The following is an 18,561-nucleotide window of genomic DNA, read 5'->3' as shown; positions in this document are numbered from 1 at the left end:
TACATGCCCATAAATTTAACAATCTAAATGAAATGGAAGAATGCTTCCAAAAATATAAACCATCTAAATTAACATAAAAGGAGAGAGACTATATAAATAAACCTATTTTAGAAAAAGAAATTGAATAGATCATAAGTGAACTTCCAAGAAAAAAGCATCAGGACCAGATGAATTTACAAGTGAACTTCACCAACCATTTAATGATCAACTACTTCCAATATATTAAATAAATTATTTGGAATAATAGACAAAAGAGTCCTACAAAACAATTTTTATGAAACAAATATGGTGCTGACACCTAAAACAGAAAAAGAGTATTTTAGACCAATTTCATCAGGGAATATGTATGCAAAAGTCCTGAATAAAATACTAGTCAAGGGACTATAACAACATATCACAAAGATTATACATTGTGACCAAGTGGTATTTATCCCAGGAGCTCAGGAATGGTGTAATATAAGGAAAACTATTAACATAATTGATTATATCAGTAACAAAAGTAACAGAAATCATAAGATTATCTCAATACATGAAGAAAAAGCTTTTGACAAAATACAACAGTCATTGCTATTAAAAACTTCAAGGGATAGGAATAAATGGATTTTTCCTTAAGACAATAGGAAGCATCTACCTAAAACCATCAACAAGCATTAGTTGTAATGGGGATAAGCTAGAGGTGTTCTCAATAAGATCAGGTGAAACAATACAGCCCATTATCACCAATATTATTCAATATTGCATTAGAAATGCTAGCAACGGGGGTGGAGCCAAAATGGTGGCTGGAAAGCAGGGACTTGCTTCAGCTTGGCTCCAGGTCACTCCAAACACCTATAAAAATGGCTCTGAACAAATTCTAGAGCTGCAGAACCCACGAAATAGCAGAGGGAAGCAGAGCTCCAGCCCCGGGCAACCTGGATGGTCCCTGGGAAGGGTCTCTCCTGGAGCTGGGAGTGGAGCACAGCCCAGCGTGGGCTGCACCAGGACGAACCAGACTGGGAGCCAGGCAGAACAAGCCATAGGGCCCTGAATCATTGAGCTGTGGCAGTTGCCAGACTTCTCAACCCACAAACACCAAAGACAACCGAGAAGGTTAGTGGGAAAAGCTGCTGGGACATTGTGAAAGGAGTGTGCGGTCCGCCACCGACCCGGGAGTGCGGAAGTGGTGCAGCTCAGAGGCTGCTTCCAGAGCTACAGCTGCAGTTGCTTCTGGCCCCAGGCCCACCTGGTGGGATGAATTAAGTGGCAGATTAGAGAGGGAGTGCAAAGCCTGATTTGCCCTGCCTGGATCTGGGCCACAATCCTGGTTGAAAGTTCTTGGGGGAGAAGGACCACTGGTGTGGCAGAGCTTGCTGTGTAGAAGTAGCTCTGAAAACAGCAGCACAGCCCCTCAAGCTTGGGACAAAGTACTCTCTATTCCACAAGCAGTCATACCCCAACGAAAAGCTCAAGGGTCAAGTAGTTGGCTAGGAACATGAACAGGCAGTGCAAATGGACTCAGATTCAGACTAAGATTTTGGAATCTTTTTATGGTGACAAAGAAGGCCAAAACATACAGCCAGAAGAAGTAAACAAAGTCAAAAGCCTCCAAGAAAAATATGAATTGGTCTCAGGCCATGGAAGAGCTCAAAAAGGATTTGGAAAACCAAGAGAAGTAGAGGAAAAATTGGGAAGAGAAATGAGGGGGATGCAAGAAAATTATGAAAAACAAGTCAATGACTTGCTAAAGGACACCCAAAAAAATACTGAAGAAAATAACACCTTAAAAAAATAGACTAACTCAAATGGCAAAAGAGCTCCAAAAAGCCAATAAGGAGAAGAATGCCTTGAAAGGCAGAATTACCCAAATGGAAAAGGAGGTCCAAAAGACCACTGAAGAAAATACTACCTTCAAAATTAGATTGGAGCAAGTGGAAGCTAGTGACTTGATGAAAAATCAAGATATTATAAAACAGAGCCAAAGGAATGAAAAAAATAGAAGACAATGTGAAATATCTCATTGGAAAAACCACTGACCTGGAGAATGGGTCCAGGAGAGATAATTTAAAAATTATTGGACTACCTGGAAGCCACAATCAAAAAAAGAGCCTAGATATCATCTTTCAAGAAATTATCAAGGAGAACTGCCTTGATACTCTAGAGCCATAGGGTAAAATAGAAATTGAAAGAATTGACTGATCACCTCCTGAAAAAGATCCCAAAAAGAAAACTCCTAGGAATATTGTCACCAAATTCCAGAGTTCTCAGATCAAGGAGAAAATACTGCAAGCAGCCAGAAAGAAACAATTTGAGTATTGTGGAAACACAATCAGGATAATACAAGATCTAGCAGCTTCTACATTAAGGGACTGAAGGGCTTAGAATATAATATTCTTGAGGTCAATAGAACCAGGATTAAAACCAAGAATCCCCTACTCAGCAAAACTGAGTGTCATGCTCCAAGGCAAAATATGGATTTTCAATAAAATAGAGGATTTTCGAGCTTTCTCAATGAAAAGACCAGAGCTGAATAGAAAATTTGACTTTCAAACACAAGAATCAAGAGAAGAATGAAAAGGTAAACAAGAAAGAGAAATCATAAGGGACTTACTAAAGTTGAACTGTTTTGTTTACATTCCCACATGGAAAGATGATGTGTGTAATTCATAAGACCTCAGTATTAGGGTAGCTGAAGGGAATATACATGTATATATAAACAGATGGCACAGGGTGAGTTGAATATGAAGGTATGATATCTAAAAAAAATCAAATTAAGGGATGAGAGAGGAATGTATTGAGAGAGGGAGAAAGGGAGAGACAGAATGGGGTAAACTATCTTGCATAAAAGTGGCAAGAAAAAGCAGTTCTTTGGAAGGGAAGAAGGGATAGGTGAGGGGGAATGAGTGAATCTTGCTCTCATCGGATTTGACTTGAGGAAATAACATACACATTCAATTGGGTATCTTACCCCACAGGAAAGAAGGAGGAAGGGGATTTAAAAAGGGGGGACAATAGAAGGGAGGACAGATAGGGGAAGGAGGTCATCAAAAGCAAACACTTTCGAAAAGGGACAGGGTCAAGGGAGAAAATTGAATAAAGGCGGACAGGATAGGAGGGAACAAAATATAGTTAGTCTTTCACAACATGAGTATTCTGGAAGGGTTTTGCATAATGATACATGTGTTACCTATGTTGAATTGCTTACCTTCTTTGGGAGGGTGGGTGGGGAGGGAAGAGGGGAGAGAATTTGGAACTCAAAGTTTTAAAAGCAGATGTTCAAAAAAAAAGTTGTTTTTGCATGCAACTGGGAAATATGATATACAGGCAATGGGGCATAGAAATCTATCTTGCCCTACAAGAAAGTAAGGGAAAAGGGGATGGGGGGAGTGGGGTGACAGAAGGGAGGACTGACTGGGGAATGGGGCAATCAGAATATATACCATCTTGGAGTGGGGGGGAGGGTAGAAATGGGGAGAAAATTTGTAATTCAAAATCTTTTGGAAATCAATGCTGAAAACTAAAAATGTTAAATAAAAAAAGAAATGCTAGCAATAAGAAAAGAAAAGGAAATTGAAGGAATGAGAACAGCCAATGAAGTAACACAACTAATTCTTTTGCAGATGATACGATATACTTTGAAAATCCTAGAGATTTAACTAAAAAGCTAATTGAAACAATAATTTTATCAAAGTAGCAGGATATAAAATAAACCCATATAAATCACCAGCATTTCTATATATCATCAACAAAATCCTGCAAGAAGAGGTAGTAAGAGATACTCCATTTAAAATAACCATAGACATCATAAAATACTTGGGAGTATGCCTACCAAGATAAACCCTGGAACTACATGAATATACTTAGAAAATACTTTTCATACAAATAAAGTCAGATTTAAATACTTAGAGAAATATTGTTTGTGGGTGAGCAGGCCAATAAAATAAAAATGACAATTCTACCTAAACTAATCTACTTATTCAATGCTGCCCCAATTAAATTACTCCCCCACCCCCAAAATTATTTCATTGAGCTAGAAAAAAAAGAGAAATTCATTTGGAAGAACAAATGTTTGAGAATATCAAGGGAATTAATGAAAAAAAATATGTAAACGAAGGAAGTTTAGCAGTACCAGATCTTAAATTATAAAGCTGTAATTATCAAAACTATCTGGTACTGGCTAGGAAGTAGGAAAGTGGATAAGTGGAAAAGGAGACAATACATGGTAGTAAATGATGATAGTAACATTGTGTTTAACAAATGTAAAGATTTAAGCTCCTGGGATAAAAATTCACTATTTTGTAAAAGTTGTTGGGAAAACTGAAAAGCAGTCTGGCAGAAATTGGGCATAGACCAACATCTTACATTGTTTACTAAGGTCTAAGATAAGGTCAAAATGGATACATAACCTAGATAAAAGGGAAGATATCATAAGAAAATTAGAAGAACATGGAAAATAATACCTATCAGACTTATGGATAGGAGAAAAATTTATGAATAAATAAGAGCATTATGAAATGTAAAATGAATAAATTTGTTACATTAAAAAAAGGATTTGTACAAATAAAACCAATGTAACCAAGATTAGAAGGAAAGCAGAAAATTGGGCAAGGGGAGGGGAATATTTGTAGTTTCTTGGATAAAGGTTTCATATATCAAATATATAGAGAACTTTGCCAAATTTATAAGAATATAAGTCATTGCCCAATTGATAAATGGCCAAAGGATATGAACAAGCAGTTTTTCAATGAAGAAACCAAACCATATCTAATCATATGAAGAAATGCTAATGATAATCAATCATTATTGATTAGAGAAATGCAAACTAAAACAACTTTGAGATATCTCACAACTGCCAGATTGGCTAAAATGGTAGAAGGGGAAAATGAAAATTTTGGAGATGTGGAAAAATTAGGACATTAATTCACTCTTGATGGAACTGTGAACTGATCCAACCATTTTGGAGAACAAGCTGGAATTATGCCCAAAGAGTTATAAAACTGTATATTCTTTGACCAACAATACCATTTTAGCTCTCTTTCCCAAGGTGATCAGGGGAAAAAGGAAAAGAACCTATATATTCTAAAATATTTATAGTAGTTCTCTCTGTGGTGGCAAAGAACTGGAAATTGAGGGGATGCCCATTAATTTGGCAATGGCTAAACAAGTTGTATATGATGGTGATGGAATACTACTGTGCTATAGGAAATGATGAGCAGATTGGTTTTAGGAAAACATGGAAAGACTTGCATGAAATAATGAAGGGTGAAATGAGCAGAATCAAGAGAACATTGTATACAGTAACAGCAATATTGTTTGAGGAACATTTATGAATGACTAAGTTCTTCTGAGTATTTTAATACTCGAATTAACTACAAAGGGCATATGAAGGAAGATATTCTCAACCTCCAAAGAAAGAAGTGATAAATAGAAGTATGAGTAGTGTGGTTTCTAATGAGTCCTCTGAACAAGTTTTATACACAAAAATATCTTTCCCTAATGAATATTGATACAAAAGTTTTAAATAAAATACTAGCCAGAAGATTGCAGCAATATATCATAAGAATCATTTACTATGACCAGATAGGATTTATACCAGGAATGCAAGGTTGGTTCAATATTAGGAAAACGATCAGCATAATTGATTTGATCAATAACGAAACCAACAGAAATAATATGATTATCTCAATAACTGCATGAAAAGCTTTTGACAGAAATACAACACACATTCCTATTTTTAAAAAAAACACTAGAGAGCGTAGGAATGGAGCTTCCTTAAAATTATAAGTAGCATCTATCTAAAATCATTAGCAAGCTTAGATATAATGGGGGTAAGCTAGAAGCCTTCCAAATAAGATCAGAGGTGAAACAAGGATGCCCATTATCACCCCTATTATTTAATATTGTACTAGAGATGTAGCTATAAGCAATAAGAGAAAGAAATTGAAGGAATTAGAATGCACAATGAGAAAATAAACCTATCACTGTTTGCAGATGATATGATGGTATACTTAGAGAATCCTAGAGAATCAAAAAAGTTTCAAGATATAAAATAAATCCACATAAATTATCAGCATTTCTCTATACTACCAATGAAATCCATCGGCAAGAAATAGAAAAAAAAATCCATTTAAAACAAAAGTATGCAATATAAAATACTTGGGAGTCTACCTCCTAAGACAAACCCAGGGAATATGTAAACACCACTACAAAACACTTTTCACACAAATAGAGTCAGATCTAAACAACTGGGAAAAATTAATGGCTTATGGGTAGGCTGAGCCAATATAATAAAAATGACAATTCTACCCAAATGAATTTACTTATTCAGTGCCATGCCAATCAAACTACCAAAATTACTTCATAGAACTAGAAAAAATAATAACAAAATTCATCTGGAAGAACAAAAAGTGAAGAATATCAAGGGAATTAATTTTAGAAATATGAAGGAATGTGGCCTAGCTGTACCAGTTCTCAAATTGTATCATAAAGCAGTAATCATCAAAACAATCTAGTACAGGAAACAAGAGTGGTGGATCAGTGGAATAGATTAGGTACAGAATATGCAGTATTCAATGACCACAGTAATCTAGTATTTGATAAACAGAAAAATCCAAGCTTTGGGGACAAAAACTCACTATTTGACAAAAAAAGAGTAAAGTAGTAAAAAACTGCAGTTTGACAGAAACTAGATATAGATCAACATGCCACACCCTGTACCAAGATAGGGTCAAAATTGGTACATGACTCAGACATAAAGAGTGATAATATGGGCAAATAAGAGGAGTATGGAATAGTTTACTTGCCAGATCTATGGGTAAGGGAAGAATTTATGACTAAACAAGAGACAGAGAGCATTACAAGATGTAAAATGGGTAACTTTTACAATATTAAATTAAAAAGGGTTTTGCACAAACAAAACCAATGCAGCCAAGATTAGAAGGAAAGCAGAAATCTGGGGGGGACATTTTCATAGCAAGTGTCTCTGATAAAGGCCTCATTTCTCAAATACAAAGAGAACGGAGTCAAATGTACGAGAATACAAGTCATTTTTCAGCTGATAAATGGTTAAAGGATATGAACAGGTAGTTCTCAGAGGAAGAAATCAAAGCTGTCTATAATCATTAAAAAATTCTCCAAATCACTAATAATTAGAGAAATATAAATTAAAATAATGCTGAGTACCTCACTTCTATCACATTGACTAACATGACAGAAAAGGAAACTGATAAATGTTGGAGGGATATGAGAAAGTTGGGACACTAATACACTGTTAGTGGGGTTGTGAACTTATCCAACTATTCTGGAGAGTTGGAACTAGGCCCCAAAACTATAAAACTATGTATACTCTTTGACTCAGCAATACCACTACTAGGTCTGTATCCCAAAGACATTTTTTAAAAAGAGAAAATGATGAATTTATAGAAAAAAAATATTTATAGCAGCTTTCTTATGGTGACAAAGAATTGGAAATTGAGGGGATACCCATCAATTGGGGAATGACTGAAGGACTTTTGGTATATGAATATAATGGAATACTATTTTTTTAGTAAGAAAGGATGAGCAGGAATGCAATACTATTGTGCTATAAGATGAGCATATATATTATATATACATACATATGCATACACACATATGGGATGCTTTCAGAAAAAACTGAAAAGACTTACACAAACTGATGTAAAATGAAGTGAGCAGAACCAGGAGAACATTATATACAGTAACAGCAACATTGTGTGATGATCAACTATGATTGACTTAGCTCTTCTCGACAAAACAATGTTCCAAGACAATCCCAACAGACTCATGATGAAAAATGCCATATACATCCAGAGAAAGAACTAATGGAGTCTGAATGCAGATCAAAGCATACTATTTTTCACCTTACTTTTTTCATTTTTGGTCTGTGTTTTCTTTCACAAACATGACCAATATGGATATATCTTTTGCATAATTGCACATGTATAACTTATATTAAATTGTTTCTCATCTCAGGGAGGGGATGGGGAGGCAAGGAAGGGAGGGAGAGAATTTGGAACTCAAAATTATAAAAAATGTTAAAAATGTTTTACATGCAATTGGGAAAAATAAAATATTATCTAAAAATAAAATAAAAGAAAGAGCACTTAGTTTGGGGTCTGAAGTTCTGAGTTCAGATTCTAGCTTTGCTACTTGTTACCTTTGTGACCACAGGCATGCTACTTGATGATACTAGATAATCTCTTAATTCACTTCTAGCTCAAAATCCTATGTTCCTCTGCTCAGAAGCCTTCGGTGGCTTCCACTCACTTCTAGGATAAAATATTAACTGCTCAGCCCGGTCTTTAAGATGCTTTACAATCAAGCTCCCCCTTGCCTTATTTCATACCCTTTTCCTTCACACACTCCAAGCTCATCTTAACTGGACTCACCATTGTTCCTTGATGTTTTCCTGTGCTTGCTGCATCCATATAGTCCATCTCCTACAACAAAAATGTCTTCCCCCCCATCTGTAAGGTCCAGGCCTATAGTCACTCTGTAACCCCAACCCCCTATCTCCCCATCTCCCTTCAACCAGAAATGTCCTTTCCTTCCTCAAATTTACCCCAGAGCACTTAGTTTTAATATTTCCTTTGATCTTATTACTTTGGCCACCAGGATTGAGCACTGGATAGAGCATTGGACCTAGAGTGGGAAAGAGCTGAGTTCAGATTTGACCCAACACTCATTGGCTGTGTGACTTTGGGCTGACAAGTTACCTGACCTCTTTCAGCCTCAGTTTTCTGACTATAAAATGGGGGATCATAATAGCACTCCCCTTCAAGGTTGTGAGGATCAAATAAAATTATATCTGGAAAGCAATAAGCACAGTGCCTGGCACATAGTAGGTACTTAATAAATGCTTGCTTCCCTCTTTTATCTTTCTTTATGTGGACTTAAATCTGGTGATGACAAGGGGCCTCAAAAGGCTCTAGTGACAGAGTGAAAGCTCTCAGCTAGTGATTATAGTGGGTGGTCTTGGAGTCAGGAAGACCTGAGTTGGAAGCTTGCCTCAACATTCCTCATAAAGCATCAACCCACCTCACGAATCACCTTTAGTTTTTCCCAGTACAATTAACCTACATCTCATCCTCTAACCCCTAGCTTATCCTCATCAACCCACCTGGCCACCTCTCTGGGCAAAGAAGTGGACATGAGGTGGAGTTGATGACTAAGAGAGGGATGTCCCAGAGGCATCAGGTCCTGAGGAGGTAAGTGCTAAGGGGTGATCAGAAGTCATGAATCAGGGGCCATTTGGGTAAATTATTAGCAAGAAGTTATTGGACAGGCATTAGGCAACCAGAAGTCAGATATAAAAGGCAAAGGGTCAGTTTGGAAGGGCAGAGATTAGCACCTATCCCATGCCACCTGTGGCAGGTTGGGAGTCACCCATCATAGCTGAGATGTTGAAAGTTGAAAGACATACGTCACCAGTTAGAGTGCAAGACTAGAAATCACTTACACGTGAGGGGAAGGGGAAGGGAAGGAGTCCTAGACTGAAGGTAACAGCTTCAGAGGCAGTAGGAGAAGGTGACCATGGAGGTCTAGAAGGCCTTACCGATATTCTTGATAATCTTACACTGTCTCCTCACACATATGATCCACGGGCTGGCAAACACCAAGGACTCATGTTCGTGCTGGTAGAAGAGAGCCCAGTACGGGACAAAGCACATTATGGCCAGGAGGGCCATGCTCTTGAGGAAAAGGATACCAGGGATGCTGGGGAGCAAGTTGAGACTCATCTTGGATGGCCTGGCTCAGCACCACCTTGATGACGGTCATGACCCCATACCTCCCCAGACACCTCTCTCAACTGCCATGGAACTCTGTTCCCCAGCCCCCACCCTTTCAGCGACCTGAGCATCTCAGTTTCTCAGTCCAGCCCATCCCCATTCAGAGGTACAGAGATCTTGATCTTCAGCCCCTCTCTCAGAGCCCCAGGCATCCTGAAGCCCATGCCTGCCCTGTGGGGTATGCAGGTTTTCTGACTCCCAGTCACTAGCTCCCTTAGGGATTGGGGCAGCTTCATCTTCTCAACCTCACTCCCTCAGTGACACCAATAATTGCTGGTACAAATATTGACTCAGAGACCACAGGCGGGCTTCACAGTAGTTTTATTAGAGGTCAGAACAATCCTTTCCATTCTTCCCTCCCCCCTGCCTCAATCTAGCTCCCAGACATTCAGACTCCTGTCCCAAAATTCTTTGGGAGCCCAAGTATCCAGCTCCTGTGGCTGGTCCATGTGGGGCTCAGATGTCTGAGCCCCAGCTCTCACCCCTCCCCTAGATCCAGGTATCCTGACTCTGCTAGACCCAGCTCTACCCCCCTCAGAGACTCAAGCATCCAGACCACCCTATCCCCACCCTCTCAGGGACCCAGACTTCCTGTTCCTTCAGCCTTCATTGATGTCAGGTCCCAGTGTGAATGGGAGGGTGGGGGGCATATTGTTGGGGTCAGGGACAGGGAGTATCCAGGGCTTCATGGAGGATGCCAGGACTCAGCGAGGCCCAGACAGGCGGCGACATTCATGCATTCGGTAGGCACACATGTAAAATATTCCTACAAAGACAGAGGGTCTGAGGAAAGCCAGGCCAAGGATCCAGGCCCTCCTCATCCCCACCAATTCACCACAGTCTCTCCCACAAACCCTGACTGATAGCTCCCCTCTCAGCCTGGTCCATCATTACCTGCAAAGAAGGTCATGAGCAGAGACACCCAACCCAGAATGTAGGACCAGGAGAAACGCCAGTCACCAAAGCGCCGGCCCAGAAAGCTGACAGTGACTCCAGTGTAGATGGCCATGGCAAGAAGGACGAAGAGAGCTGGGACATAGACAGAGGCCCAAGGGAAGGATGGAGGTGGGGATGGGGTGCAAATGGGAAGTGTTAGAAATTGGGGTGTGGAAGAAGGATGAGGGTAAATATGGCAGTGGGTACTGGGGTAGATTTGGGGGTGCAGTTGGGTGTAAAGATGGGATAGGGTAGGAGTTGAAGATAGAGGATGGAGATGGGACTAGGGATGGGAATAGAGGATGAGGACATGGACCTGGGGTCACTGGCTCTATATCCATGAAGCTGGTGTTGGTGATAGAGAATATGATTAAAAATGGGGATGACAATGGGATTGGTGATGGGTTTGTGGGTAGTGATAAAGGATGAGGAGATGGGGCTAGGATCTCTGATTCTAGATCCAGGGATGAACTGGGGTGAGAGCCGAGGATGGGGATGGCACGTGAATAAGGACTTACATAGGGTCATTGTTATTCTTAGGGTTCCCATTGATTTGAGTGGGTCCAGGCCCAGTTGGGGGGCGACCTGAGTCCAGGCAAAAGCCAGATGGGAGAGGGGAGGAGGGAGGAGGTTGGTCACTTACTGGAAATAAAGAACATGATGCCTGCTGAGAAGGGACGTGTGAGGCGGTGGAAGGTGGGCAGCTGGGCAAAGGCCAGGATCCCAATGACGATACCCGCAAAGCAGCAGAGGGCAGCCAGGATCATGAAGGCCCGAGTCGCATTCCAATATGCTATTGAAGGGTTAACAACAGCTCACTTCTTCCGTTTTCGGGCTCCAGTCATGGCATGTTGGGGTCTTGCTGGGGTGGAGAATCCAGACACCCTACTCCCCCACTCCCACAACTCTATCTCCCACTTTTTGTCTTGCTATATTCCCCACGTCCCAACATACCCTATTGGGCCATTAAGTCATTGACTCCTTACTACCACAGCCCATTCATGACTTCTCTTAGCCCTCAGACTCTTTCTCCTTCCCCTAACATGGTCTCCCCACCCTCCTTCCCTACCTCAAAAAGAAACTTTAACTCACTGTCATCAGCAATCTGCTGCCATTCCCACCAGTCTCCTCCAACTGCCTTTTTTCATGGTTACCAATGACCTTCTCATTACTAAATCCAGTGGCTTTTCTTCAGCCCTCAGCCTCTGGTCCATTTGACAGGGCCTCTGTCCTCTCTCTTCTTTCTCCACACATTTGTCAAAGTAATCCTCCTGATCTTCCCTCCCCTGCTCATAAACCTCCAGTGATTCCCTATTACCTACAGGGTAAAACACTGACTCCAGCCCAGTGTTTAATTGACAATAAAAAGTTAAAATCCTACAGAGTCTGAAGGTTCACAAAGTACTCTCTGTACACAATGCCATTTGGTTTTTCCATCAGCAGCAACAGGCATAGGAATGGACCTCAGAAGCCTTCAGGCCCAACCCTCTCATTTAACAGATGAGGAAACTGAGGTCTTAAAGAGATTATGTGAATTGCTTGAGGTCTCATGCCATTAAATGGAAGGTCTGGAGTTCAAACCAAAGTCCTTTCGACTCTAGATTCTGTGTTCTTTCCACAAAGCCCCAAGTTTTACAGAGAGGTTATGTGATTTGTCTAGGGTCAGTCATGCAGCTGCTCTGTGGCTAAGCCATAATAGGAACCCAGGTCCAGCTGCTTCTTTACAGAGCCAGCCTGCAGGGCTGCCCTTTTCTGCCTTTTCCCCCAATGCCCCTCCCACACTTCTGGCTCCATTGGGTGGGGAGAGCTTTCTCAGCTTCCTCCAGATCATTGCAAACCCATTGGTCATCCCGCATGCCCTTGTTTGTGCCCTGCAGAATCCTTCTCTTCCTTCTAAGATTGGCATAAGCACAGCCTACGGGGAAACCCTTCCTGATCCTCCAGGATCAAAGTGTTCCCTCCCTCTTCTGGTTTTCCCGGAGAATGTGGCTCCTTCTGGCCAACCTTTTGGTGATGAGCTTCTCAACACTCCTCAAGGTTACTGCTGGGCTTGGGCTCGAGGCTTCCCCAGCTTGGCAGGATTGGTCAGATTTTTTTTGATCCCCTTTCATAGTCTCTGAAAAGCTAAGGTCTCAAATGACTTTTAATCTCTATTCTCATTCCTGGCTCTGACACTAACTGAATGTGTGGCCCTTGTGACGTCATATTTTTCTCAAAAATTCAGATTAAAGGCAAAGATGGTGTGTTAAATTTTCTGGGAAGGGATGACCATCACACAGCGTGACAGAGGCAGCATCCAAAAAGATATTGACCAACTAGACCAATGCGGCTGAATCTCCTCACATGAAATGAACGAAGGATAAATGTAAAGTTTTACACTTGGGTTCAAGAAGTCATCTTCACCAGTGGAAGATAGAAGAGGTTTGACTGAGTGAAAGTTTGTTTGAGAAGGATTCAGGTTGTTGGGGGTTTTTGTTTGTTTGTTTTTGTTCTTACTGGTCAGGGGAAACTTGCTGACATTGAAAGCTATCCCAAAGTGAAATGGGATGCCTTGGCAAGTAGTGAGTGCCCTGACCCCCAGAGGTAGTCAAGAAGAAGCCAGAGGACCCCTTATTGGGTATGTTTTGGGGAGAGATTCTTTTTCATGTACTGGTTGAAAAAGAAAGTCCCAGAACTCTCTTCCAGTTCTGTGATTCCATGATCTTAAGGGGTCCCATCCCTTCCCCAAGCTTCTATTTCTTCTGTAAAGTGACAATAATAATAGCTACTTTTGTATAGCACTTAAAGCTTGCAAAGCACTTTATATTTCACTTGATGCTCACAAAAGTCCTGGGACAATGGTGCATTATCTCCATCTTACAGATGAACAAACTGAGACTGAAACCAGTAAAATCAATTGTTACACAAGAGTCTAAGGCAGGATTTGAATTCAGGTCTTCCTGACTCTGAGCCTGACTACTGTTCCTCCCAGCTGCCTCATACTTGTTCTAACTCCCTCACAGGGCTGTTAGAAAATGTATAGAAATGTGATGTCATTAATAAAACAACAACCGTATCCAACATCACATTAACACCAAGCAACTGTGATAAGAATTCTCTTGGTAATAATGAGAATGAAAATAGCTGACATTTATGTGGCCCTTCTCATGTGCATTAATTATTACATTTGATTCTCCTAACACACATAGCCTTGTGCAAATATGACCTCCTTGCACCCCCACAAAAATCCCGTGAAGTTGGGCAGAAACTTGTAATTTCTCTTCTCCATTTGGAGACATTGCAGCGTCTCAGGTGAAGTAATTATCCAGGGTCACACAATGATTAAGCCTCAGGTATAGAGGTATAGAACCCTGGAGCCCCACAGCAGGGAGGGACCTTTGGGATCAAAGTTTTAGAGCAAATCCCTTGTTGCAGGTAGGGGAACTGAGGCACAGAGAAGCAAATGGAGCTGGAAGTAGAGGAGGAGAATGGGGTCTGGTTCTTCTCCCTTTGAGTTGGCCTGTGTGATCCAAGGTTTCTTTGAGCAGTAAAGACCAGTGTTCTAAGGTTATTTCCAGGTTGCACCCTCCTTCCTCATCACCACTTCCCAGGTTTTCTGCTTCGCTTCCAGTCTCAGCTGACATCCCATCTTCTGCAAGAAGCCTTTCCCATCTCCCTTCACACTAACACTAGAGCTTCTTCTGTGAGATCACCTTCAATTGACCTGTTGATGGCCTGTTGGCACCTTATTGTTGGTGCGTGTCTCCCTCATGAGATTTGGTGAGCTCAAGAGCAGGGACTGATTCTTGCCTTTCTTTGCACCCCCTGTATTGAGCACAGTGCCCGGCACAGAGTAGGAGCTTAATGTGCCACACCTTGACCTGGTCCCTCCAATGTACCCTGAGTGTCCTCTGCATTTATTGCCTTCCTGTCTTGTGAACTGTTTCACCTGGATTGATAGGACTGATTTCTGTTTCTAGCTCTCTCTGTTTCTCTCTGTTCATTTTCTATCTTTTTCTCTGTCTCCATCTCAGTTTCCCCAGGGTTTTTTTTTCCTGCCCTCCCCATCTCTGTCTTTATCTATCTCTGTCTCTTCCTCTCTTTTCCCTCCTTCCTCTCCTTCCTCACCCTCCCACCTCCCATTCTCTCTCTCTCCCTCCTTTCCTCCTTTCTTCTTCTCCTTCTCCTTCTCCTCCTCCTCCTCCTCCTTCTCCTCCTCCTCCTCCTCCTCCTCCTCCTCCTCCTCCTCCTCCTCCTCCTCCTCCTCCTCCTCCTCCTCCTCCTCCTCCTTCTTCTTCTTCTTCTTCTTCTTCTTCTTCTTCTCTCTCCCTCTCCTTCTCTCTTTCCCACTTTCTTCCCTCTCTTTTTCTGTCTCTGTGTCTGTCTCTCTGTGTTTCCCTATCTCTCTCTCTCTTTCTTTCTCTCTGTCTCTACCTCTCTGTTTCTCATTGTCTCTGTGTGTCTTTGTGTCTCTGTCTGTCTCTCTGTCTCTCTATGTCTGTGTGTGTGTGTGTGTGTGTGTGTGTGTGTCTCCCCATTGCTTGATTTCTCTGTTTGTATCTACAAACTGTTTTGGTTATTTCTGCCTCCCTATCTCTCTGTCTCTGTTTCTCTGAGTATCTGTCTGTCTCTCTATCTCCCCATCCTGCCTCCCTTCTGTCTGTTTCTATATCTCTTTGTTTCTCTATCTCTACCTTGATGTTCTAGTTTATGTTGCTATCTCTATCTTTTCCTTTTTGTTACCATTCTACCCCCATTTCTATTTCTCCTTGACTCTTACTCTTCCTATATATGTTTCTCATTCTTTATTTCTTCATCCTGGCTTTTATCTGCACCTCCATCTCTCAATCAATTCCAGGAATACTCATTAATTTAATGTACATGGATAAGCAGGCCTCGAAGGAGATTGTGATGGTGGTAGATGTATGGGCAGAGATATATGCCAAATGCTTCAGGAAAATTTGAGGATGGATTTAACTTGTTGGGAAGAAAGAAAGAAAAAAAGAAGGAAGAAAGGAAGGAAGGAAAGATGGAAGGAATGCTGGAAAGAAGGAAGAAGGGAGGAAGGGAGAAAGGAAGGAAGGAAGGCTGGAAAGAAGGAAGAAGGGAGGAAGGAAGGAAGGAAGGAAGGAAGGAAGGAAGGAAAGAAGGAAGGAAGGAAGGAAGGAAGGAAGGAAGGAAGGAAGGAAGGAAGGAAGGGAGAAAGGAAGGAAGGAAGGAAGGCTGGAAAGAAGGAAGAAGGGAAGAAGGAAGAAAGGAAGGATGAAGGGAGGAAGGACGGAAGGACGGAAGGAAGGAAGGGGAAGGGAGAGAGAAAGAGAAGGAAGAAAGGAAAGAAGGAAGGAAAGAAGGTCTCGCATTTTTAAAGAAGCCTTTCACATTTCTCTTAATACTAAGAAGGAAGGAAAGGAGGGAAGAGGAGGGAAACAAGAATTTATTAAGCACCTACTTACTATGTGCCCGGTACTATACTAAATGCTTTACAAATGTTATATCACTGCAACACTGTAGGTCACTATTATTATCTCCATTTTACAGATGAGGAAACTGAGGCAGACAGAAGTTAAGTCACTTGCCCAGGGTCACACAGCTAGGAAGTGTTCGTGTCCAGATTTGAGCTAGGTCTTCCTGACTGTAGGCCTGGTGCTCTTCCCACTGCACCACTATAGCCTAAGGTTGAGGGGAGGGGGATATGGGGAGAATCAGGAAGGGCTGCATGAGGAGCCTCCAGATAAGGAGGATGCGTGGTCAGGGCATTGGGGGTGGCTTGTGCTAGTCTGCAGGGATGAGGGATGGGATGTCCTGGATGGAGAGAGCCAGCGCTGCAGGTTGGCTGGAATGGCAAGCATGTGAGGAGTGGAATAATGCGAAATTACCTGGGAGAGGTGGGGTGGCTGCAGGTTGCAGAGGGTTTTAAGTGGCAAATGCAGGAATTCGCTCTCCCTTCTCTAGACAACAGGAAGCAGAGCAACTCTGTGAGCAGGGGAGCAGCGGGGCACAGTCAGACCTGTGTCTGAGGAGGGCTGGGTGGCAGCTAGGGGAGGCTCTACCCTATGCAAGGGTGTTGGGAGGGACAAGAAGGTTTACAGAGCTTTTGCCTCACAAGGTGGTGGGGGTAGGAGCGGTTTTACAGAGAAGGAAACTGAGGCCCAAAGGAATAAAGTGCTTTCGTGAGGTTGTGAAATCAGTGAACGTCTGAGCCAAGACTCAGCTTTCTTGGCTCCAGGCTCCCGTTCTGTTTGCTAAACCATCGCTTCAGGTGAAAAGACTGGACTGACCATCTCTGAGGCTTGTCTCAGTCTAGGCTTCATTGTCTGTTCTAAGGCCCCTCCCAGCTCTGACATTCCCTGCTCTAAAGACCTTCCCAGCTCTGACATCCCCTGTTCTAAGGTCCTTCCAGTTCTGGCATTCCCTGTTCTAAGGTTCCCCTCATTGCTGACATTTTCTTTTTTAAGGGTATTCCCAGCTTTGACATTCTGCTCCAGGATTTCTCCTAGCTTTGAGATTCTCTAAGAGCCCCCCAGCTCTAACAATCTGCAAATCACTGAATCTCCCGACTCTGTGCCTGTCCACCTGCTCTTCTCTTCTCTGGCCTGCTCTATCCAATTAGGGCCAAATGCCCAGTGCGCCAGCAGCCTTCTGCCCGGGGCCCCAGAGGTGGTCACCCCCACCTCACCAATCCCAGCCCACTTACCGATACTCTCAGTCTGCAGATAACATTTGTTGCTGAGGCAGTAACGCCACAGCCCCTGGTGAGCAAAGGCCCCAGACAGCCGGTACTGCATCCAATGGTCTGTAGCCGTGGCAACCACCAGGAGGATGTTCCCCACCCAGGCACAGAAGAGGCCCCCGCCCATAAAGCTGTACATGGTGTCCTATGAGAAGGGGTAGAGCAAGGGGAAGAGGAAGAAGAGAGGTGAGCTAGCTACAGAGATCAGGTGCTTGGCTGTGGGACTAGACTCTCAGCCTTGGAAGTACTGGGGACCTAAGGGCCCTGGATCTTAAAAGCACAAGATGCCCGGATCATCCAAAGGGCAGAGGTTGCATGCCTGGGGCTTTGAGGGCTGTTTAGAAGGCGGGAGCTGGGGATTTTATGTCCCAAGAATGCCAGGGTCTTTGTAGACCTGATTTTGAGAGGGGCTGGGGTCTGGGGATGGACTCTGTGTCTCTAACAGTTTAGTGGCAAAGGTGTGAGACGTCTGGGTCCTTTAGAGAGGTGAGAATGGAAGGGACAGGAAAGCACCTGGTTCACCAAAACTTGAATGTTCTGGACTGGGAGGAGGCATGGTTGGCCACCTGAGTGTCCTAGAAGGTATGAAGGTATCCTGGAGAGGGCCTAATTATCTAAATCCTTGAGGGGGTGGGAGTGATAGAACCATGTGTTTGGTTCCCCAGGGGAAGGGACAGGGCAGGGGCAGAGGTTGGTTTCTGAGGGAGAATGGGCTGGGTTCTAGGTCCCCTGGGGGGACTGAGCTAGATACCTTGGTGTCTCTGGGGGTCCAAAGATCTCCAAGGGGGGGGTGTGTTGGATACCTGCATCCTTTAGGTGGTTGGGGCTCAAGGGGTGCAGATCTCTGAGTGCCTAGGGTTGTAGTGTCAGCAGAATAGGTTATCTTGGCAGCCCCCAAGGGAGCTGGACAGACTAGATGCTCGGGTCCCCAAGGTGGTGGGATTGGGGATATGAGTCCCTGAAGGAGCAGGAGCTGGAAATACTGGGAATTCACGATCCTTGGGCCCTCAATGGGGTTTGGGATGGGGTTCTTAGTTATCTATGTCTCCCAGTATAGGAGCTGATGCCTGGCTCCATACCTTGGTCGCAGAGATGGTGCCGAACCCTCCGATGATCACGTCCCCCTGGTGC

General features: G+C 42.8%; 1 protein-coding gene across 1 annotated transcript; it reads right to left on the bottom strand.

The window, feature by feature from the left end:
- Positions 1-10,489: 10,489 nt before the first annotated feature.
- On the bottom strand, positions 10,490-17,569 carry LIM2 (lens intrinsic membrane protein 2). Its single transcript, XM_036742614.1, has 4 exons — positions 17,395-17,569; positions 11,365-11,514; positions 10,680-10,814; positions 10,490-10,551 (listed from the first exon to the last, which is right to left on the bottom strand). The coding sequence occupies exons 1-4, from the start codon at positions 17,567-17,569 to the stop codon at positions 10,490-10,492; spliced, it is 522 nt and encodes a 173-aa protein (XP_036598509.1).
- Positions 17,570-18,561: the final 992 nt, after the last annotated feature.

Source organism: Trichosurus vulpecula, chromosome 2 (assembly GCF_011100635.1).
Source record: "Trichosurus vulpecula isolate mTriVul1 chromosome 2, mTriVul1.pri, whole genome shotgun sequence".
Classification (NCBI taxonomy): Eukaryota; Metazoa; Chordata; class Mammalia; order Diprotodontia; family Phalangeridae; genus Trichosurus; species Trichosurus vulpecula.
This window is presented reverse-complemented; position numbering and strand designations above follow the sequence as displayed.